This window comes from Aplidium turbinatum, chromosome 13, assembly GCF_918807975.1.
Source record: "Aplidium turbinatum chromosome 13, kaAplTurb1.1, whole genome shotgun sequence".
In the NCBI taxonomy this organism is placed as follows: Eukaryota; Metazoa; Chordata; class Ascidiacea; order Aplousobranchia; family Polyclinidae; genus Aplidium; species Aplidium turbinatum.
In genome coordinates, this window is record NC_137484.1 from 9,899,905 (window position 1) to 9,923,522 (window position 23,618).

A 23,618-nucleotide genomic window follows, 5' to 3' on the forward strand; every position below is an offset into this window, starting at 1 on the left:
CCATACCGTAGGCTTTTCACTTCGTTAGCAGCCAACTTAATGAAAAATAATGAAAAAAGCGGCAATATAGAAGGAAAACCTACAGTAATGTGAAAAAGTTAAGGTTCAACCTCATGTTATTTTAACGTACTTTGCGGTAAAAATTCATGAAAACTATCGGTCAAGATAATTTTCTAATTTCCAACTATAATCAAACGCTAAGAAAATTCTGTTTTGGCAACATATGAACTACACAGCAATTTGTTTCCTCAGCTGAACTATAACGCCCTTTAGCGGCAGTCTTCTCCGAATTCACTGTCAATGTTGTAACGGTATGAAAAACAATGTGTGCCCTTTATCACTGATAGCCATCAACGGTTACCGCTTTACCTGATGCAATCATTAGCTTCTAGCCTTGATAAGATTGGACCGGGTTGATAAAGCAAGTAGGCTACAGTAATTAAATAATAAATAGATACAAGATTAAGATCGAGTCCATCGAGTCTAAGCAAGATTAACTACGTTTCTTAAAAGGCTGGTAATGTTTAGCCAGCACTGATATAAATAGCCTATTACTTTCCAAGTATTCCATTGTTGACGTTTGCATAGCCTTGCAATATTAATCTACCTTGATTGCTTTAAAGAACTGATGCCAAATTTTAAAATTGTTTATTACTTCCTTTACAATTAAATGTTGGTGGTGGAATGACAGTTACAGAAAATGTGCTCCATTCCAAACGCATAACGATCGCGCACGCGAGAACTCCATTACAAAACCATGCTCTCATGGAAGCAAATTTCTCACTCACAGCCGCTTCGTAAACCTTATCTTGTTAAAAATAGGGACCTTTTTATCATGCCGCAGTGCTGGTACAACTGTATTGACATTCTGAATCAAAAGAGATGAAGGGTCTTCTTCTAAACCAAGCTGGAAGGTATCGCTTACTCGTCGTTGCTTTGAGAATAACAATTTTTTCAACGTTGTAATTTAAATTGAAGAATTTGCCTCTAGTTATGCACTTGTGCACATTCGCGCAGTTATACGCCAGGAACGTTTGGAATTCAATTTTGAGGGCGTAGGAATCTTGATTGTAATCCAGCCGCAGCCTGGAGAAAAATCTTCCAAGTCATGCCATTTCAACATCATGCAACGTTAAATCAACAGATTTTTTTCAATACTTTGCGGGTAGTTTAGTTTTATATTCCCAATAAAAAATATAAAAAACTCTTCACGCTGAAAGCTGATGCATCAAACAAGTTTTTTTCGTAGGCCTTGCTTAAAGATCAATGTATCTTTCTTAAAACACTTTTAAAATGTGCATATGTTATAATTCTATTTCTATACATACAAAAACATTCAAAACAGAAGTCTTTTGAAACACAAAATTCAAAGCATTCAAGATTTCTCCAAAAAAAAAAACAAAAAAAAAACTAATAATAACACCTGCATCAAAATAACACTTTTCACCTTGAAATACTTCCAATAGCTTTAAATGTGCCACTGCTAAATCTAATATTGATTGAAACATTGCGTTAATGTGCTTCTGTATGAACTTGGTCTACAAGAGGTAGCTTATGTGTAGGCTGTCATCAAAGGCTAGCCAATTACTCTCGATGGATGGAGTACGCAAACGTAAAATCCCGAATGCAGTTGGACCCCGCTAATTCGACCATCTTCGAAACCGTAGTCAAACCGTTTAGTTAATGGATTTTGGTTTGCATGCATCACGTTTTGGAAAAAGTTATTCAGTACTTACCAATAACTTACTACTGTAGTTGCAAATTTTTACAAACTTTCGTAAAATGGCAACTTTTAGAGCCCAAGCTTTAGCAAGTGTCTATATAATGTACAGGTAACTTTAAATAGTTCTTTTGACGAAGTTGATGCTAGTTTTCCAAAGCCGAAGCCTCTACAAATATGCAAAACTGCCAGGATTAAGTTCTCAAAGAAGCTTTCCCAGTCTGAGAATAAAGATTCAATCTATCAATCATATACAATTTTTGCATTGTAAGTGCTCATAAAACGTGAGTGTTTTTGGATGCAACATTTTGTTCTTCCAAAGCTGTAGTAGCCCAAATTTAGCCTACATATTTGCATTAAATTAACATAGCGTTGACAATATTTATCACCGAGTAAAGTTGGTTTAGTTGAAATAACACAAAGCAAACATGACAATTGGCTTCCCCTTGCCACATAAGAGCCCTATGGGCTACAAATGTGAAGATAAAGCTAAGATATTCACAGTGATGAGTAAGTACAAAGAAAAATACTAATTTTAATAGATATAATATGACGCTTGTGTAAGCGACAGTAATCTTTTGTTCAAGCCATTTTTTCGAGGTCTCTTCCACGAGATATGCATATGAGATACATTTCAGTTTATTTGTCTTTTTAAAATCGAGTCTTTTCTGCAGTAGTGTTCTTTTAAAACATTGCAATAAGCGCTAACTGAAGTATTACAAAAGTCTTGTAGAGTAATGACCGAGTAATGTTTTTATTCCCAAACAACATGAACTTTCCCACTTTCGTTAATGTGTGACGAAACACAGCAAGCGAAAATGATGGCGAGTATTTGAACCGCCATGACCCCTCCAAGAATTCCTCCTACCACTGTAGAATACATGATTACCAGGCTCCGGAGTTTTGGATAGCATCCCTAAACAAATAATTTTAAATCAGGTGTTATCTTTTACATGTCTTAAAATTAAGCTTAACATAGAAATAAATTTCAAAAACAGTTATCAAATTGATATCTTTAAACAACTTACCGTCAAAGCATGAGAGTATGTTGGGGAAGCTGATAGTAAGTTCAGGCACAGAGTGGGATGGACATAGCCACCGTTTGAATTCAGCAAACAACAAGATAGAGGCCATGGCTGAGCTGTGTTAGTTGCAACGTCAAAAACACTTTGGTAATAGTCTGTCCCATTGTTCAATCCACAACAACCAAACTATAAAACAAGATGGTCTTTGGTATTGTTCTCAATCCTGTAAACAACTGTATCAAACTTTTGAAAAAATTGTTTAAACAAATCAGTCGTGCTTGTTTATCTTTATCCTGCATTGCGGGAAAGCGGACATGAGCGCTATGCATCGGTGTACGCCTTCCGACATACACCTGACCCACGCTGCAGCCGACGGCAATGTCTGTTTCTGGTTGTCTACTCTGCTTATGTGTTCCAGACAATTGTTCACCTAATCAAACGTCATATAAAAACCGTTCAGGTCTACTGAATCTTAGCGTATTACGTCATGGAATTTTTCCTAAAAAATGAGCCAAAATTGCACCATCGTTCGTAAGACTTGTGTCAAACCTGTTTAAACATGAAACATTGCATCACCAATTTTGAACACCTGTTAGAATTGCGTGACAATGTCTTTCATTATTGCGTCACAGTTACTGTTTATGTTAGTTTGAGATATCGCAAATTATTCTAGTCATTTTAAAATTGTTGCTTGAAGAGGTTGGTCGCATGTTTAACTGTTTTGCTTAGTGCTTGTCAGCTGGACGAAAATTTCCGTCTTTTATCCAAGTAATCTGTTCTGTAGTGACAAGTTTTTAGTGGTGTATCCCGTTGCACCCCATTTTCGACAGCTTTGAGGCTATTTTTGCAGAGATACAATTCTCGAATAGACGTTTCCTGAAGAGTGTTTCTTTTCGGTCATTACATACAGACGAACGGATCTGGGAATCTTATGTTACAATTTTCCCACGAAGAGATTATGGTTTACCGCTGTGACCATTATGACTTAAATTTGGTACTACCCATTACTCGAAATCGATCACTGGGTAGAGGCAATTATCGTAAAGTTTCTTGCCCAGAGAAACAACAGCAAGTGCGGGTGGCTGGAGTCGAACATGCAGGCTCTCGACTGCGAGCCCAACGCGCTAACCACTCGGCCACTGCTGCCGATAATTATGTTATTGGCCGTGTCTGTTGGTTGTTTGTTTTTTTGAGTTTTATCATTTGGTGGGAATTTGCATATAGCCTACTGCCCTACTGTACATCAGGTCACAAATTTTTTTCAGAAGATCTGGTCTCAAAGATGGGGTGCAAAATCAAATAAGTTAACTCGACAAAGCTATAAATGTCTAAGCAATGACGAAATAAGTTCAAGAGAAGAAATACAGACAGAAATCTATTTCAAAACAAAACTTCGTTCCAAAACTTTTAATCAAATTTTCCTATAATTCAACTGATGATCCACTGGGATGCGCGGTGTGACAAAACATTTCAAATAAAGTAAACAATATCACACCAAATCAGAAGAATCAGTTTATTTAAATACAGAGCTTTCGCCACACAAGTGTGGCTTCATCAGTATAATCTTATTCAATATTTTCTATTTAAGAGATTCTATTTGAATAAGATTATAGTGATGAAGCCACACTTGTGTGGTGAAAGCTCTGTATTTAAATAAACTGATTCTTCTGATTTGGTGTGATATTGTTTACTTTATTTGAAATTTATTCCGTTGAGTATTTTCACTTTTTGAATTTCTACAAATACAAATTGAATTGCGATTTAACGGTAAAATAGCTCACAATTGCTTGAGTGGAATCCCACGCAATCGTAACGCTTGATCCAATTGCTGAAGAAGTTCCATATTGAGTCTTGATCGTATTGAGGGCTGCATCTGAAAGAATTCTTTCGACATCCGAGGAGAACACAAATATCATGATCAGGGCAGAAATTTCAGCCAGCAAGAATAGAATCAAGACCAGAGTGAACTATAAAGAAGCAAATGTTTTTAATAATAAAACGTAGCTGAAATATTTCCCATATAGCCTAGCCATCCTACTTTTCTTATAAAGCTGACAAGAACTCTTATATTCTTTCAATTTAAGCTTATAGCTCATTCATATCATAATTCTGTTAACATCTCACATTAACTCTAATATTGTTTAATATGCAGATATATTCTTCACACTTTTTTATCTATAAAAAGTCTTCATGCTGTCTTACCATAGTCAACAAGCAACTGTTTTCCTTCCACGCCCCCACACAACCGCACAAAGACATAATGACTGTTGTTCCACCGATGACAATTGCAATGTAAGCGGCATATTGGTACAGCAAGCTACTGGTTCCCAAGGTAGCGGTAAACGATCCGAAATCCACTACTACCCATATTCCCAATCCCAACATTGCGGCACCACCAATCTGAAAAATAGCAAGGTGGCCAACAAACTAATTAAAGATCTTATTATTTGAATACTGTTGATTAGTGGTTTCCAAACAGAAATTAGTTTTAGCCGAAGGGTACCTAAATTTTTTTGGCTCATACCGATCAAGGAATAAGCGAATAACCAAAAGAGATGAAATATCATGAGATTGTTGTCATGTTTGTTACCAAAGCTTGTTACCAAAAAAAAAAAACCAAAGCTGTTGAGAGGGCATTCCACCGAACACTAATGATATTCCCGAGCTTCCAAAAGAAAATCAGCAGCAAAAAACACTTTTTAAAAACCCAAAGAGGGAAATGGTTACATCTACCCACCTTGTAAAATTATCGAGGAAAAAGTATTTTTTTCCAAAATAAAATGTTGATGCAAATGCACTTTAGAAAAAAATAACTAAGCGGTACTCCCGACCCCTAGAAAAAGTTTCGGGGTCTTAAAAATACTCCGGGCCTGTCTCTAAAACTATCCTCTGGACCAGTGGTCTCCAACCTTTTTAAGAAGCGACCCCAATTTAATTGAAAATGCAATCAGCACTTACATACGACCCCCATTTAGTTTTACAAAACGGAGAAAAATATTTCAAGTAATGCTGAAGCTACATAATACGAGCAAGTATGCACAATTACAGAGAAATGTGGCTACACAAAAGTATTCCAAAATGATTGTTTTTAAGAAGTTTCAATTAACACAAGAATGTGATTTCACGAACATAAAATTGTCAATTTGTTTTAACACTTAATTTGCAATGTTAAATGTTAATGCGATGGTTGCGCCTGCACACTGTCCACGAGTTTTAAATAAATCACTATTCGCTCATTCTGGAGTCACCCTAAATAAAAAGTTAGTCTTAACTAGCATCGTGAATGCTTTCGCTCTGTCCTACTACAAAACTTTTACCTTACAAAGGTAAAGTGTTGCGCCTCCTTGTCGCAACTATTCGGTTTTTGATTGTTACACTACAGGTGACATCAGGTAGCAAGCTGTACTCCAAAACACAGGCAAAGGTTGTAAACTAGAGCAAAAAAGTATCAGTCCTTTGTTTTGGTAATAAATTAAATATGGTGAGTTATAGCGACCCCAGCAAATGTTAAGGCGACCCCACTTGGGGTCGCGACCCATAGGTTGGAGACCACTGCTCTGGACCACCCAGTCTACATTTTTGTTTGTCAAACAAATAACGATGTTTTAAGTAAGAGGCTACCATAAGAACTGAGTAAAAAATTGATTGTGGGTGACTACAACTTACCAGAAATAGGATGTTAAAAAATATCATCAACTTCTTGCAGCGACTAAATCCGTTTTCATTCATTTTTATTTTTTTGTGTGTAACCTCAAATTATACTTCAGTGTATGGTATTGAGTTAACTAAGTGAAAAATGATTGTTTTAAGAGTTTCGCATTAGTTATTCAAAGCCGTGTAAAGTATTTTTACTTTAAACTAGGCCTACATGCAGGCAACGCCTATTCTATTTCAAACATTTTTTTGTTTTATTTTCAACATTAAGAGAAGCCCAATGCTATACTATTGTTAAGTTTTGTTAGCATTTTTTAATCACAACTTGAACTGCTTTAGACATTAACAACAAGATGTGGTTACGTCATGTAGAAGCAATTAAACCGAGATTTTTCTGTAGAAATAATTTTTACTACAGTAAGTCCAGTAGAAGATGAATGATGCATCCAAATTTTCATTAAATTGAAATCAACACGTCATTCTTCTATTTATTTAATTTGTTAACTTATTTTGGTCTCAAGCGCATCTCAAAGTCAGCAGTTTGTCATTTCTACCTTTTTTTAGACCTCTACATTGTTTTTTGCGCGGTCTGAAATGAAAATAAACTGAACTGATATCATCCGTGGCTTTTTAATGCAAAACTTCTATCAAGCTTGTTACTTTAACAGGATTGCGATGGTAAGATTTATGCCTTGCTTACGACTAGAACTTTGCTTTAAATGGCAGAAATTTATTTATCCTTTTTTTCACTAAGTCTTAAAGGTGTAGTGAAAACAAACGCACTCTCTGTTTTACTTTCTCACAAAACTGGTGATGGCTAACAGACTGGCTGTCTCATTTTTTCATGAACGTACTGTTGCTACAGTATGGTTTTGTGACAAAACGTTGACAGCATCAAGCAACAATATAATTTAGGTATAAGCAAAACAAGCGACATTTTCCTGAGAGAAAAAAAATTGCGTTATTGTTGGTCTTATTGCCAAACACAACAGGTTCTTTTCCTGACAGAGAGCATAAAGTTTCTGATAGAATAAGGAACCTTGCAAACCACGTTGGTCTTTACCAGGTAACAAGATATTCTTTTTCTCTTGAACAACAAATACCAGGTTGCTAAAACATAAGAATCACAATCCTGAAAAAATACTGAAACAATGGAACAACTATACAACAAAGGCTTGACAATTATAGATGTTACGTCCAAAAAAAACAAAACAATAGGCTAATCTGGTTTCTTGTGATTCTACGTAATTGGGCATTGAATCAACATTGGTTGTACGATAACCCCCAGTCAAAAAAAGAAAGAAGTTAATCCTGATGTTGAAAATGAAATCTTCAAAATGTTTGCTAGTGGACAAACTGATAAACTGAAACAAAAAGCTTTGGTAGTGTGCAACGTTATTCAACTCTGCAGCGTGACAAAATTTAAAACACTTTGTGGTTGTTCTTTTCTTTTCAAGAATACAAAGAAAAGACCTAGATTAAAAACAAAACTTATTTTTTTGAAAGTTGTCGGCTTTCGTTTGGCCAAAACAAAATGAAACAAAAGGTGTTTTGTGTAGGCTTTGTTCAATAGCGGATCTACAAACAATTCTGGAGGGCACCCAGTAGTGGATCTGAGTGAGGCACTTGGTCAAGCGTCCCCCACCCCCCCCCCAAAAAAAGCTGTAAGTTTTCTCCTTTTTTGCAGATTTATTACGCTCATTTCATTCGCTCAAACCCATTTATTAACAACTGGCAGCATTGGGTAAGCGTATATTTAGGAGCAGATTTAAGGTAAGGAATTTTATGTGTCCCTTAAAAACGACGAAGAATGCAATCGTCGTCCTCGGCTTCAGCTCATGTCTGAGCACTGGTTTTGTCTTCTAACAGGATTTCGCTTTTGATGGTGATGTCGGATGTGGCATTGGAGGCCCAGTCTATGGTGGAAAAGACCTGGGAAAAGTCACATTGTATGGAGGGTAAGGAAGGTGTTTTTTAGCTTTTCTTTTCTAATGTTTCGTTTTTCCTGAGCTAACTAGTAAACAATTAAATTAACTCACCTAATGTCCAAAATAAGTAGGCTAGAAGGTGAAACATGCCTTTTTATTCAGTCTGCAATAGGCACAAGTGGGAGACACCTGGCACTATTTTTCAAAATTTTACTGAAAGCTTAAAGTATAGTTACAACACTACACAAGATTATAAAAATATTTGTAAAAAATAAATTACTGAAAGCTTTTGTTGGTAATGAAAAAAAAACGATTGAAACTTAATTTCAATAAGTTTAAACAAAATTTTGTGGCCTACCTTTAACTTTTACAAAAATCTACTTTTAATTAAACTAGATAAATTTTGTAAAATAGGAAGTGTACGGTTTGACAATAAACCATCATTTGGATATAAAATGCATGAATAGCCACCAAAACTTGCAAACTTGCCTATTTTTCTCCACACTGCATTAAAGCTGTATCAAAGTAATCTTGGAAAACATCAAACAAAATTTTATAACAATGCAATAAAATAGACTACAAAATAACAATAATTTATTCAATTTTAGTTTTACTCAGTGCAATATCTTGGCCGGTTTGAATGAGCACAAAATTGGTATTTGGGCATGAAATACAATAAGGCAAATTCGAAGTTCTTGTGATTTTGATTTTCGACCGGTGTCTCATTAGTCTGAGCGTAAAATGCGAAAATATAGGGCCGCCTGGAATAAATTGCGACCTTAACAAATTTGGTATCGTTGGAAAGCTTAATTCCTCTAGTTTAGGATTATCACTCTCCTCCAACCAGGGACCCTTGGCAAAAAAAGTTGTGGCCGTTTTTTAAGCAACACCTTGCGCCGCTAGTGGCGCAGCTAATCTAGCTATGTTTTCAGCAGAAACAGCAAGCCGTGTAAAATTCGGTAAGCACTTTAACGGCAAAATTTCATTAACTGTCGAGAAAACTCGAGCCAATCAGAAGCTACGTTCTGTGTGACGTGAAATCATAAAAAACGCGCAAAAACCCAAATGGACGCCATTTGCAAAATTGCATTAGTTTCATAGCTGGCGGTGTGACGACATTTGCATTAGCTGACATTTGCATTATTAGCTTGCATTATTATTAGCTTGCATTATTAGGGTGCTTAACCACTGAGCAAATGGGGCGGACAGATTTTTGTGGCCACTGGCCATGTCACCTTTTCATTTACATACTGGGGTATTGACTACGGTACCTCAACTAATGGTATCGTTTTCATTCCGGATGCATTAATGACAAAAAATAAATTAATATGATAATTAAAAAAGCACTACCGGGTGTATTGATATGCAACATTTTGATTTTAATTAAATTAAATTCTTACATTTTTTGTATCATTGTAAAGTGTCTTCAACTTATACACTCAATGATATAGGTTTTCTACAGCTTAAATGATCATGTTAACATGAAAGAAATTTTTTTTAATTCAACCATCCAGTTTTTCTAGTGTGTTCTACCTTCTTTACTTTTTTAAGGTATCCACACAAACTTCCACAACCAAAAAGGACTTAAACAAACAACTCCGAGTGGCTTTAAAAACAAACAAAGCAAGTTTAAGTACGACTAGATGTTGCATCACCTTTCCTAAACTAGATGCACAGAGCCATCCCTGTCAGGTGAATGTCCATAGTAAGATTAAAAAAGAGCATAATTAAAAAGTTTAAAAAGATATATATTGTGTCATTACAAATGTTCTTTGTGATTTTCAGAGCTCTGCAGAAGTAGAGGAAAGTGATGACACTGAAAGTCATGGACTGGTACAGGTTTGTAATGTAGTTGCTGCAATATACTAGGGCCCAAGACCTTCAACAGTTCACCAACCAATATTCAACTATTTTACTGTTTCCAACTTCACACAATTGGTATACGTTGAACTCTTCTATAATAGTAAATGGTAGTACAGAACTTGAAAATAGCAAGTAAAAGGTAGCTCGAAGCTGCAGTTTTTTTTTACTGACTCATCAGGAGCTGTCATCAGAATAAAACAAACCTAAATGTGGTGAAATAGTCTATTTATAGTAGAAGGAAAGAAGAAAAACTGAAGCTTCAAACTACCAGCTACCTTATACTCGCTAAACCCAGATTTGTTGCATGTGTGTAGTATTTGCATTTCTTCACTGTTAGGCTATGGCATAAATGCTTTGCTTATAAAAAACAAATTATTTTTTGTTGTAGTGGTTGCCTTCAGTGGAAGATGCCATGAGATCCATTGAAGAGTACGAAGCAAAAGCAGGAACAAAACTTCTTGTTGTTCAGAAACAAGCATACGGTGCCATGTTAATGTTGATTTTTAATATCTTGCCATTGCAATTCATTAGTGTACTAAGTGTTGATATTCATACTACAATAATAAGCCTTTTCCTTGTTGACAAAGATTCTAAAAAGGTTTCTGCAAAGCACAGTGTTTTCACCAAAGTGGAGGTTAGGCATCACAAAAGAGGAAACATTTTACTAACTGCAATAAAAAGAAAGCTATAAAGATTTGCAAATGTGTTCTGTTTCATCAACTTTTTCCATATTTTATTACAACAAATTCTTTAAATGTTGTGTATGTACTATGTATTGATAGATTTTGCAAAGAGTCGTATTCATTGGGATCTTTCATCTGATACACCGTACATCAATTCCAGAAGTGTTGCATTGATGTGTCAGCATGGGAAAGACTACAACAAAGTGCGGAATGACAGAAAACGAGAGTTGGTTGTTTCCCAAGCAGTACGTTACTTTTCTGGATACTTGTGTTCAATAATTCACTTCAGATATGGCTTTGCATTAATTTAAGAGAATAAAGCACCGTAGCGTTATTTCCTTATTCCATATCATTTATTACTTTCCTGTCAAGCTTTACTGTGATTCCTTTATATTATTGTGAGAACGTCTTTTCAAGTTAGTGAATTGCATTCACATTTTCGTTACTTGTGTGCTGTCTTCATTGCTCATACATTTGTATCGTCACTGCTAAGTTGATACTACACTGTACCACTCAATGCCCACAACTTCTTGTTCCGCAGATTGCTCCGTTTTACTCTGTGCCTTTCATCGCGAACAAGCCTGGGAAAGGTGGATGAGGAAAAGTGACAATGGCGTTCGTGATGATAAAGCAATTGTAACCAAACCAAACCCCTACACTCACCGTTATGGAGAGCATGCGGATGCAATGAGGGCTGCTTATGGTGCAACAACTCTGGACGCAATGAGGAAAGCAACTACATAGAATTGACTTGTTTGCAATCAAACCAGGCGACAATGAGCGATTGGCAAACGCGATACCCCCCAATTCAGGGATAATATGCGTGTCTGTGACCGCAGGGGACCTGGAGCCGAGTTGTTTTGGACTTTGATAACACCGTGCAGTTGCAAGCACAGTTCTGTGATCTTCACACCAAGGTTTTTTTCAGTTGCTAACACGGTCACAAATCGCAGCACATATGCGTGCTTAACTTAACGTGCTAGTGTTAAATAACAGCCTAATGGAAAGTGTTGTGGACTGAATTTGTTAGTTCAAATATATTGATTTCGGTGACCAAAGCCTCAAATGAATTCACAAATGTCGCAATTGTTAACGACGACATATAATTGAGGATGTTAATGCACACACAAACTAGGGAAAGTATTGCTTGAAGAGTTAATTCCTGGGACAAAAATTGAAAACTGTAGGCTATGTTGAGCAGAAGCTGGTTTAGTGTGTTAAGGTGGTCAAAACTGTTAGCATGCGTCTACTTACATCCAACAAATAACGAAACTCTAAACTTCTCAACTTGGTCCGGAAAAAAAGGGTTGCGAGGACAAATGGCAGGTCTCATCTAGGCAAGGGGAGGAGAGACACATGGATGATGATCTGGCCTAACAATAGTGGAAGTGCCATAGTGCATTGGCTATTTACAAAACGTTAATACCGCACATGTTAAACAAAAATCATATATTTTGGGTACCGCAGCGGCAGAAAAAGTTGAGAAAAGATTTAGACAAAGGCACTTGGAGCTAATTGAGCTAAACTTTTAAATGTGGCAGAGTGCAGACTTACACATTTCAGCTAGAAGTATGTTTGATTAAAGTAATTTCACAAAGTTATTGGGATTTATAGTACCGAAGATGAAGAGCAGTTTTTTTGTCGTATCCAGGCTCACGCCAGGTGGTTGAAGATTTAGATCAGAGGTGACGAACCTGCGGCCCGTCAAAGAGTTTTGTTAGGCCCGCAAAACTCTTTAACAATCGCTCATGCATTAAAGACATCTCAAAGCTGTATTATGCATTCACTGGTACACCTTTCCTTTGCTATTTTCTTGCCCTAAACACTAACTTTCAAGGTACGGTATAAAGTTAGAAAAAGGAAAGCTATAAGGCAAAGTTGTTAAAACACTATTCACCAACTTCACCTTGTATTTTTGGTCGATTCCAATATGTGACGTCATAGAATATTGACAAGCGTTAAGTTGTGTGGCCCGATAACCATGTGTAATTGATAAAGTGGCCCGCGACCGCAAAAAGGTTCGTCACCCCTGATTTAGATTAAGTGTAGCTGACACACGCCATGTAGCTGACAAAACAAGTAGGCTAAATTATTGAGTTTCATGATGATCATTCATGATTTTGACGTTCTTACGTCACGGACAACGTAGCTTCTGATTGGCTCGAGGTTTTCTCGACAGTTAAAGAAATTTTGCCGTTAAAGTGCTTACCGTAAAATTCTGGCAGTCGAAGTTGCTCCGGTGACCACTGACCAGCTTATTAGCCATGTAGTGGTATCCATCTTGAACTCTGAGCGTTGCGCAAAAAGAAAAAAAAAATAGCCATGAGGTTTGTAAGTAACTAGGCAGTACTGAGTAGGTTTGGAACAGCAAAGATTCTTGATCTACCACTCTGCACTGGCTGCAGTACTAGCCTAAATATTACAGAACTGACTACCGTACTAGGCAAGCCTACCGTAGTTTAATTTGTTTTGGGAACTGTTTGCAAGAACATCATTATCGGTACCGTAAGTTATGTCAGGTTATTCATTTAATTTGGTTTGCAACAGAAGTCAAAACGTTAGATAGGATACCGGGCAGCAGGCGATACACATTACACAGGTGCACTAGGCCTATAACAGTGTACAGTACGGTATGCTGGGCTATGATGAAAGTTAAAGGAAACAGGTCTAAATGTTTTTTACATGCAGCATGTCTTATCGTCTCTAGCTTATGTTAAATTTTTGAATTTACTGTTGTTCCTTTAGTTGAGTTCTCTTTCATTTAACATCTTGGATTTTAAATGGCATTGCATGCAGGTGTGAAGTATTTGTACCAATGAATGCAGTATGGTAGTAGTAGTAGGCCACTGTTACCAGTATACTGGTGCACAAACTGACAAAGGAAGGGTGTTTATTGAGACCTGGTAGCTTCTAGTGATATCCATGCAACAATACGTTTTCTGGTAATTGCACACACTATCAGTTAAATAAGGAGGCCAGCCTACCAGTAGGAGCTATGGTTCTTGTTACTTCTGAGACCACCTGTAAAGGCTATAGCATATTCAGATATAGATTAAGTTTGAAAGAGCAAATGTTCTGTGTGGCCATTTTTTTCCTAGGTCTGATGTTAGTTTTCTCTCTTTACAGCTTTAAAGATTTTTATGAAATACCAGTAATGATTTTTAAGTTGTATAGCTTAGTTTATTAAACAGTTAGAATTGATAGACTAGTTTTCAGATGTTATGGAGATAATTGAATAATGGAAAATCAATCAAGCTTTTTATAATGAAAGTTTATGCATCAAATGCCAATCTCATAATTTATCAAAGCTACAAGAAGTGAAACGAGGTGGACTGAAGACATTAATCAGCTATGCACAAAACATTGGTGACACTCATCTTTATCAATATCTAAAAGAAAAAGAAGAGAGCGAAAGTAGTTGTAAGGTGCATGAGGTGTGTCAAAAATTACTTGCTGTTTGCTCATGCTTGGAGTGGATGTGATACAACTTCTGCAATATATCAACAAGGTACCAATATAATTAATCAGCTTTGGTAGCAGTACATTTTAATCTTGCTTTCAGTGTTTTATCTATAGTGTTTGTTACAGTGTTTTATATATTTCTGAAATGCTTACCATGCTTGTCTGAAAGTACATTTTTACCATTTTCTGATCAGCTTTTAAAAGATATGCAAGAATTCAGATGGCAGTCATTACCAAATCCACTCAATATTATTCTAATATTGTAATACTTTTATTTGGAATGCCAATGTATGGAGTGTATGCACACATTATTTGGTGACAATGATTAATTATGTCATCTGTCTTGTTGCTTAGGAAAGCTAAAGATGTTGAATTACCTGAAGAAGGAAGAATTTCAACAATCTGCTGATGTATTTGATGATGTATTCTGATGTATTTGAATTTCAACAATCTGCTTGATTTATCTAAGTTGATATAAAACTGTTGCTTCAGGTATGTCAGTGGAAGCATCTTGACACTGAAATCTTGGATCTCGCACAATGGGGATGGAAAGCTGACGCAGCAGGACAGCAGGTGCAGTTATGCCAATAAAGGCCAATTTAGCTCCGGCACCAGAATGGCTATTGAACGTTGTACGATGCAAATGTAAAGAAGGAACAAAAAATCAATGTGGTACAATGTCTTGCAGCTGCAGAAAACATGGCTTAAAGTGCGTACAGCATGTGGAGAGTGTCGTGGGGAAACTTGTTGCAATCTCAGTTGTGTACAAGAAGACTGCCCTGAGGATTGCGACGGTTTGATCATGTTTCAATAAATGATCTGTTCTGCCAACAAATTAAAATCAAAATTTTACAAGTGCTCCAGTGATATTAAAAACGTTCTATTCCGTTCATATTGTACTCCAATGTATGCATGTCATCTGTGGGAAAATTATCATCAACGTAACATTAATCGCCTGCGTGTTGCCTTCAATAATGTATTTAGAATTATACACAATTTGCCTAAACATTATAGCGTACGTGAACATCAAGTCTTGTGCAACATTATAACATTTGATGCATTACTTCGGAAATATGTTTTTTCTTTTGTTGGAAGATGCGAAGTATCCGAGTGGTTAGCGCGTTGGGCTCGCATTCGAGAGCCTGCATGTTCGACTCCAGCCACCCGCACTTGCTATTGTTTCTCTGGGCAAGAAACTTTACGATCATTGCCTCTACCCAGTGATCGATTTCGAGTAATGGGTAGTACCAAATTTAAGTCATAAGTAAAGTAGACAACCGGAAACTGACATTGCCGTCGGCTGCAGCGTGGGTCAGGTGTACGTCGGAAGGCGTACACCAATGCATAGCAAGTCCGCTTTCCCGCAATGCAGGATAAAGATAAACAAACAAACAAACTCTATTGTTGCCTCCCTGATGAGGTCCGATTGCCATCGTATATCAAATTATCGTCTTCATTATAATAATTCTATGTATGCTGATATCTAGTTTTGATGGCTGCCATGTCATCTGATTGTTTTTATCGTTCTGAATACTTTCAGTTCTTCTAACTTGCAACACTACCGTACCATTGTCTGTAAACTTGTAACATTAGATAGCCTATTTAGTGAGATTTTGTGCATTTGCAGTTTGTGTATTATTTCGTTGTTGTTGTTCGTTATTTGTGCATTTGCAGTTTGTGTATTATTTCTTTGTTTTGTATATTGACAGCTTTGTCTGATGCAAATAAATATTATTATTTGTGTAGCCTATTGCCCAAATTTGAGCTACCCGAAAGATTCCACTGGATAGTTGAGCTGTACTCCTCAGACATGGCATATCCACTAGCAGTGTGAGTCGAATTTTCACCGTCGACAAGAACAATAGTTACACGCCTTGGGCACTGGCAGCAGTGACCGAGTGGTTAGCGCGTTGGGCTCGCAGTCGAGAGCCTGCATGTTCGACTTCAGCCACCCGCACTTGCTGTTGTTTCTCTGGGCAAGAAACTTTACGATAATTGCCTCTACCCAGTGATCGATTTCGAGTAATGGGTAGTACCAAATTTAAGTCATAAGTAGAGTAGACAACCGGAAACAGACCTTGCAGTCGGCTGCAGCGTGGGTCAGGTGTACGTCGGAAGGCGTACACCGATGCATAGCGCTCAAGTCCGCTTTCCCGCAATGCAGGATAAAGATAATAAAACAAAAACACTCCACGGCATAATTATTGAAGTAAAGTTTTAAAAATTTTCGCTTTTTTTGTATAATGCCCATAATATACTCTAGCCACTTGTAGCGTTTAATTTCGTCATTAAACCGGACCTGGGGTCAAAATGCCCCCTTGAATCATTATATGAAGCTCCGTCATGTCTAAAAACGATTTTTTAGAACAAATGTATTGGATCTGCAATTATCAATGGGCTGAGAGTAATAGCTAAGCAATTTTAATTTGATGACGTCAGAGTGACGTCATTTAAATATAAATAATATTTTATCAAATGTGAGTTGTCTCTTTCTTATACACATAGGGAAAAAAGTTAAAAATGAGCCTAAAAACTTGTTCAAAAGGAAAAATACAGTTTCGCCACTAGCGGCGCAAGGTGCTGCTTCAAAAACGGCCATAACTTTTTTTGCCAAGGGTCTCTGATTGGAGGAGAGTGAAAATCTTAATCTAGAGGAGTTAAGCTTTCCAACGATACCTAATTTGTTAAGGTCGCAATTTATTCCAGGTCAATACGTTTTACGCTTAGACTACATGCAACACCAGTTAAACTAACAAATTTCTTGCGGAACACCCGACGATTTTTCACGAAACACTAATGTTCCGCGGAACACGGTTGAAAACTGTTGTTTCAAACTTTTTTAAATTTAAAGTGTTTGATATGAAACGATTAAGGTTTATTTCAACAACCTGCTGCATTCGAGGTGAAAGATCGATGGTCTCTACCACGAGGTGCCACAAAATATTTTTATCTTCTGAAGGACACTGTAAGCCTAAAGAGATTGGAAACCACCGGGTTATCGCAATGTGATCCGGCGAGAGAGGAAATTTTAATGAAACCAATAAAATTTACAGATTTTTCTCGGTTTTAGGATGCACGTGACTAAGTTCATGCTCTTTGGGTTCGAGATTGCCTTAGTTCGGTCGAAGCGACCGTTAACTTAGAAACTTAATGCAAAAAAAAAAAAACTAGAAAACTTTGCACCAAAGCGAAATTTTATTACGTTTCAAAATATTTCTGTAAAATTTCAAAAGGTTTGGTTGGTTTTAAATCTTTATCCTCGGACTGACAAAGGCTTGATCGGTTATTCCTGGCAGTTTCGCTTACTTGTAGAGGCTCTTGACACAGGGCCGGTTACCGAGATTGACAGAGTGAAGTTTTCCGATTGTTGAAGTGTTGTTGCCGCAGAATTATTCCATTCACTGGGTGCCGCTGAATAGAGAGCAGTCCTGAATGCGTTGCTCAAGCGCACACCCTGAAAGCCGAATCAGTGCCGCATGATCTTGAGTCGAGCGCGTAAACACTGAACTAACGGGGCGGACAAGTAATTGAAAAGTTTAAAAACGTTTGGCACATAGTTTTAAAAGTATTTGCAGCACAACAACATTTACCAGAAACGACGGCACACAAGGTGTCATGGACGTTGGAACTAGGAATTTTTTAACTACGTTAAGCTATTGTGGTTAGTTCTGCTCAAATCAGTGCCGTTTATACCTTTGTCTTCTGCATGCGTCTGTAACCAAAGGTTGTTCTGATGTTGCAATAACTTAAAATTTTCTGTGACAGATTTTCTCTTAAACTGTAAGTATTTATGCTGTGGTAGTCTACTGCTCAGGGGCAGATCTAGCAAGTAATAAAACACAATAATGTGCAGGTTTACATAAATCCGATCTTCCACAAAAACCGTGAATAAAGTATCTTTTCTGTGTTTTAGGAGGGAGGAGGCAATTGTCCCGCATGGATCCGCCACATGAACTGTTAGCCCGTTACAGATGCATAGCTTCAATCTTTGGTCAATTGTCTTTATAACTATGTCTAAACCAGCAAAGTAAAAAAATAGCAAAGTAATAAAATTCTTCTTCTTCGTGTGAACCCTCTTTGCCATTCTAGAAGTCGATTTCATGCCTTGTCTTTTTTGCTGTCTAATCATTCGTTTCATCGAATTGCCGTTTCCTTGTTCTTTTCGTTCAAATCATGAAGGAGTTTCCAGATATTTGCTAACTTCAATGACATTAACTAAAATTTGCTGTAAGCCTTTATTGGATCTGCCCCCATCAAGAAAGCTCTTTGTGGCTTGTAATTGCATTGTACCTACATGCATTCAAGTCAAGAAAATAAAATAAATATTTTCTGGCAGCAGTGCCGGATTTAGCTGATGGGGGCCCGGGGCACTTTTAGATCGGGGGGCCCCCGTGCAAAAATTTTTTTCGCGCCGTCGGCGCGAAAAGCCACCTCTACGTCTACAGTAGCATTAATCCAGTACTGCACAGCATTTTGCAGAAACTTTAAAGGCTGAAAGGAAAACAAATAACACAAAATCACATTTTTTCCACGTAGGGGAGCCCTTTAAAAGTGGGGGGCCCAGGGCACCTGCACCCTCTGCCTCCCCTAAATTCGGGCCTGTCTGGCAGGTGTCAAACCCATAACAATAGGTCTACTTGATTTGAACCACTCAGTCAGGCTACGATATATGTTTTGTAATACAAACAAATTTATTTTCACATTCTCTATTGCTTTCAGCATAACTGAAGATGGTCTAGCACAGAGGTGCCCAAAGTTTTCTTTTTTTTTGCCCTTTGCCGCATTTTATTTTTTGCGCGTCTTGGCGGCCAGACCCCAGATGGGGGCCGCAGATAGTATTCTTACCGCCCGCAGTTTGGGCACCATTGATCTAGCACAGTGGTTCCTAAACTGGGGGGTGCGCCTCTCTTGGGGGGCGTGTGAGGCTCACAAGGGGGGCGCAAGAAATTGAAAACTCTTCATGAATTATGACTAAACATGTCTTCACAACTACCCTGAACAGCCGATTGTTGAAAATGAAACTTTGTGTTACAGTGTCACAGTGTTTGTAGAGCGTGCTGTTGTCACATCTCGCATTCTTTGTGATGTTTTAAACCTTGCTAAATGTTTGCGCGACACCACTCTCGTAACACAACGGTTTGATCTGCTAGATGCTAGCAGATCGAAATCGCTTTTTTACTTATTTAAGATTAACTGACTCGAGTGAAAATGGATGTGTTTGTACTATATTGCATTCAAACCAACATGATAATTTTTGATGTTTTGTTGTTGCGATTTACTGAAGAAGATAGCAATCACGTGACCAAGCACACCACAAATTTGGATTTGCGAGTTTAAACTGCAAGTCTGAAAAAACGATAGCACGTGAATTTCAGTTGAAAGAACCATTTCCAGTTGAATCTACCAATCTTGTGTTGTTGAAGATTTTTGTAAGAGCGTCATAGGCGCAGCCCACACATTTACACGACAAAGTCAAACCATCAACATCACCTGACACATGTCACTTGAGAGTCTTATTGTAACATTGTGCTTAATTGATAAGAAAAAAATGAGACATTTTTTGCCTTAGTTTTAAGACATAAAAATTTTTAGACTCCAAAATGTAACGATGAAAACCTTTATGGAGCATAATGCAGTATTTTTAACGCATGCACAATTCAAGCCGAAAAATAATAGTAAAGATGCTTGAAACTAAACCCATAGCTACAAGGCAGATATTTTAAATAGCTTACTGCAAAGTGCGAACTGTATAGTTTACAGTAGCGTATTCGAAATGCAACAACATTTTCAATAAAATGATATTTAAAACGCACTTCCTGCGACTCCCTGAGAAGGCTGCTCAGGAAGGCACGATTACCGCAAGCTTTTCTAAATCTTTATTTCGATTTTTTTTCTTTAACTTGGTAGTTCTCGCTTCAGTGGGTAATTATTAAACTAGCCAACTTTGAGTGATGTTGTCAACATGCATAATTTTTAAGTGTAATGTTTTTGAACTGGGCTTTTCCGCTCAACCATGCACCAAAGGAGAATGGCCTTATCCTTATCTCGTGGATGTCGAGCTGAAAAACAGACTGCAGACCACATCATCAACGATTGTAGGCTACAATCGTCAAGTCACCTAACGGAGTGGAAGGTTTGCGCGTCTTGGATGATAAAATCAAAGACTGGCTGCTGCTCTTTAGAAACCATCCAGTGTAGTACGGAAACATCGTGAATCTGGAGTGGTAAAAGGATCTCCAGAGGCCAACAGGATGAAGAAAAAGGACTAGATATTCAATTGTAGGCCTAAATATTTTACTCTTTTTACAAGGAGTTTGCACTGTGTTTAAGTAGAAAATACAATATGTTTAACTTCTTAACAAGGAACTGAAATATGTTGCAATTGGCTAGGCTACAGTTTTATAAATAAAAGCTATGGCAAAGCAAAATCACTTATGTCAAACATCTTGTAAAGCGACTATGGTTGATAGGCGTTGGCCACTTTTATTCTAATATGCACAAGTGGAGTTTGGTTCCCTCAGCGGCCTGAAAATGCTACTCTTGAAAACAAGCTTCTGACCATGTCACTGTTGGGGGTCACATGATACATCTACTAAGCACCAAATGAAATGCGTGGTATAACGGCACTGGACAAAGCTATACTCCACCACTTGGCTCAAAATTTGAGCAAGTTTTGTTATATTAAAAAAAGTAAAATAAAATAGTTTCACGACCTACCAGTGGCCGTACCAGCTTCTGTTAAGTTTTCTGGAAGTGCAAATTCGTAATTGCATTTTAAAAGGATAAAAGCAAAGCTAAAGGTGTAATAAATACTGCAAAAAGAAATTTTGCCACGTTCAGTTCAGTCAGTTAAACAAGCCAGCTCTACACTAATTGAGACATTTTTCTTGCTGGATGCTCTGCTTGTTTTGTGATGGGCTACTTTAAGATGAGCAACATTTTGTAGCAGTTGTAGCATTTTCGTTTGAATTGTCGTTTTTGTGCAACTTGACGGTAGCTTGTTTAGTCCAATCATTCTTTCCTCTGCCTTGCCTCCAACTCCAAGACAATTCAGCCTTTCTTCCTATTTGTGGAACACATGGTAAGTCATCCTGTAATCTCTCGGATATATGAGTTTCCAAGCAGTTGCCAATGTTGGAAAATATTTTCTCAATGTTTTCGCCAGTTTTTGCACTGCTTTCGAAAAACATTGCTCCAATACTGTCAGCAAAGTCTTTTGCATCTGTCTGTAGTACTTCTCTTTTCTCAGATGCTAGATCCAACTTGTTTCCTATTAAGACTAACAGTGCGTCCGATGGACCCTTCGTCTGCAATTCTTCAACCCATTCTCTTACCCCTTTTGTAAATGATGCATTATTAGCGATGTCGTACACAATGAGAACGACTGTAGCTCCTCTGTAGTACATTGGAGTTAGCGACTTGAATCTGCAATATATTGTAGCCACATGATTACAATAAATTTCAAGTTAAAATATTAACTTTTTTTAGAACTACATTTTAAATTTGTAACATATATTTTTTAAGTCTACATCAAAAATAACTGCAGAGTGCCCTAGCCTAATAGACGCTATAATAGTAGGCAAACACTACTGTAATCTACTAACTTTCTATATACGCCACGTATTGCTGCAGTGGGCTAGAACAACAATTTCCAAGAGTATTTTGCGTCCTAGTTTTGAATATCGTAATGACTGAAAATTTTGCTCAAGCTAATTGTATTCTTGAGCTGTGCAAGCACTGTCGGGCTACAAAATACGCAAAAAAATAACGTTTTTCAAAGTTTTTTTGGAGGTAGGCTAAGCCTCCCAAAACCTTCATTTAGGTTTTTCTGAGCAAGAAAAAAAAAACCATCACAAAATCTTTACTTTTTCAAATCCCATTAACTGTTATTTTGTTAAATCCATGTCTCTCAACCGAGATCCAGTTAAAATACTAAAATATATGTTCTTGGTGCTAAAGGTATATTAGTTTAATAGGCTAGTATAGTTGCCTAGTAATAACTGAATGTTTAGATTATGTTATATATTTATAGAATAATCAGCAGATTTTTAATTGTTAGTACGATATTGTCATTCATAATGTTGCAATGTTGCGTAGCGCTTACTCGACATAAAGTTCACTTTTAAACCACAATTTATGCATGGTTGGTGAAATCACTAAATCATCGATGTTTTCTAAGCCATCGAGTATATCGTCTTTAGTAGCCTAGTAGATAAAGACATGTAGTGATACGATATAGTTGGCAAAGGATATGAGTGTCTGTTGAATTTGTGCTGACATTGCATATACACCAGCAGTCTTTGCTGAGTAATTTGAATATGAGCTTTGCAAATGCTCAAAACGAATTTTATTTGTTGTTTAAGCATTGTGCTCTTAACTTTTGCGAATCCGGTGGGCAAACTTTTTTAAATTTAACATACAGTATAGATTTATAGAACCTTCGTCAAAGCATCTTGAATAGGAGATTCTCGCGAACAAGCTTAATAAGAATAATCATGCTTTTATTTGCACCCATTGCGATAACATACAGTACACTGCGATCACATATGCGATACAACAGACGACAGAAAGCAGCGAAGTGACATACAGTCTTCAAGTCAGCTGCTCCTCTTAGTTTGGCGGAGGCTTTGCCATTCTCTGAGGACCGTTAAGAGGACAATTTGGAAAAGCACTTCTAAGAAAAACGTACCATGTCTAAAAAAACATACGGTAGTTTCTTCAAGCTTCCAGGCCCTTGAAAAAATTAAATTAAAATTATCCCGGAAACTAGTCTAAAAGTATCCCCTGGACCTTCCTGTCAACGCTACTGGCTACTGCTGTAAAAGTCTGAAAGTCACAATTAAAAATCAACTGACCTTTCTTCGCCGGCTGTATCCCATATTTGTAGTTTGTATAAATTTCCTCCTGGAGCAGTTATCATTCGAGAAAGGAAAGATGCTCCCAGCGTTGGACGTTGATTAGGATCAAAAGTATCATTCACATATTTCAACACAATAGATGTTTTTCCTACTTTGGTACATCCCAATGTACAGACTTTTACTATACGACAATGACTGTCATTAGTCATCATACTGATGATCTGTTTAGTAATAATTTGATTAGGAACGTAAAGAGCATGGGCTAAGGCCTAGGGCAGGGATGGCAAACCACTGACTAATCACAGATTTTCAGTGACCCATTTGTCTTTCAAAAATAACAAATTGTAAACAAATATTTCAGTAAAAAATCAATGTTTTACTAAATCTTTGAAGTAAGACCCGCCGTATTTTAAACTAGTAGACTA

The 23,618-nt window shown here is 37.2% G+C and overlaps 2 protein-coding genes across 2 annotated transcripts; both read right to left on the reverse strand.

Annotated features, from left to right (window-relative positions):
* Positions 1-1,294: 1,294 nt before the first annotated feature.
* Positions 1,295-6,532, reverse strand: LOC145782509 (tetraspanin-18-like). Its single transcript, XM_082594310.1, has 5 exons — positions 6,412-6,532; positions 4,948-5,145; positions 4,527-4,712; positions 2,749-2,931; positions 1,295-2,636 (listed from the first exon to the last, which is right to left on the reverse strand). Exons 1-5 carry the CDS (start codon positions 6,472-6,474, stop codon positions 2,475-2,477), a joined length of 792 nt encoding a protein of 263 aa, XP_082450436.1. The 5' UTR covers positions 6,475-6,532; the 3' UTR covers positions 1,295-2,474.
* A 12,922-nt stretch (positions 6,533-19,454) lies between these two features.
* On the reverse strand, positions 19,455-23,402 carry LOC145781624 (ras-related protein Rab-22A-like). The gene is made up of 2 exons (XM_082593299.1): positions 23,191-23,402; positions 19,455-21,760 (listed from the first exon to the last, which is right to left on the reverse strand). The coding sequence occupies exons 1-2, from the start codon at positions 23,400-23,402 to the stop codon at positions 21,259-21,261; spliced, it is 714 nt and encodes a 237-aa protein (XP_082449425.1). The 3' UTR covers positions 19,455-21,258.
* Between the last annotated feature and the right edge of the window lie 216 nt (positions 23,403-23,618).

Coding starts and splice junctions, on each gene's coding strand:
- LOC145782509 (XM_082594310.1), bottom strand. CDS start 6,474: ATGAATGAAAACGGATTTAGTCGCTGCAAGAAGTTGATGATATTTTTT. Junction 4,713..4,947: donor ACAGTTGCTTGTTGACTATG/GTAAGACAGCAT, acceptor GCTTCTTTATAG/TTCACTCTGGTCTTGATTCT. Junction 2,932..4,526: donor GGGATTCCACTCAAGCAATT/GTGAGCTATTTT, acceptor CTTGTTTTATAG/TTTGGTTGTTGTGGATTGAA.
- LOC145781624 (XM_082593299.1), bottom strand. CDS start 23,402: ATGACTAATGACAGTCATTGTCGTATAGTAAAAGTCTGTACATTGGGA. Junction 21,761..23,190: donor GATACAGCCGGCGAAGAAAG/GTCAGTTGATTT, acceptor AATATATTGCAG/ATTCAAGTCGCTAACTCCAA.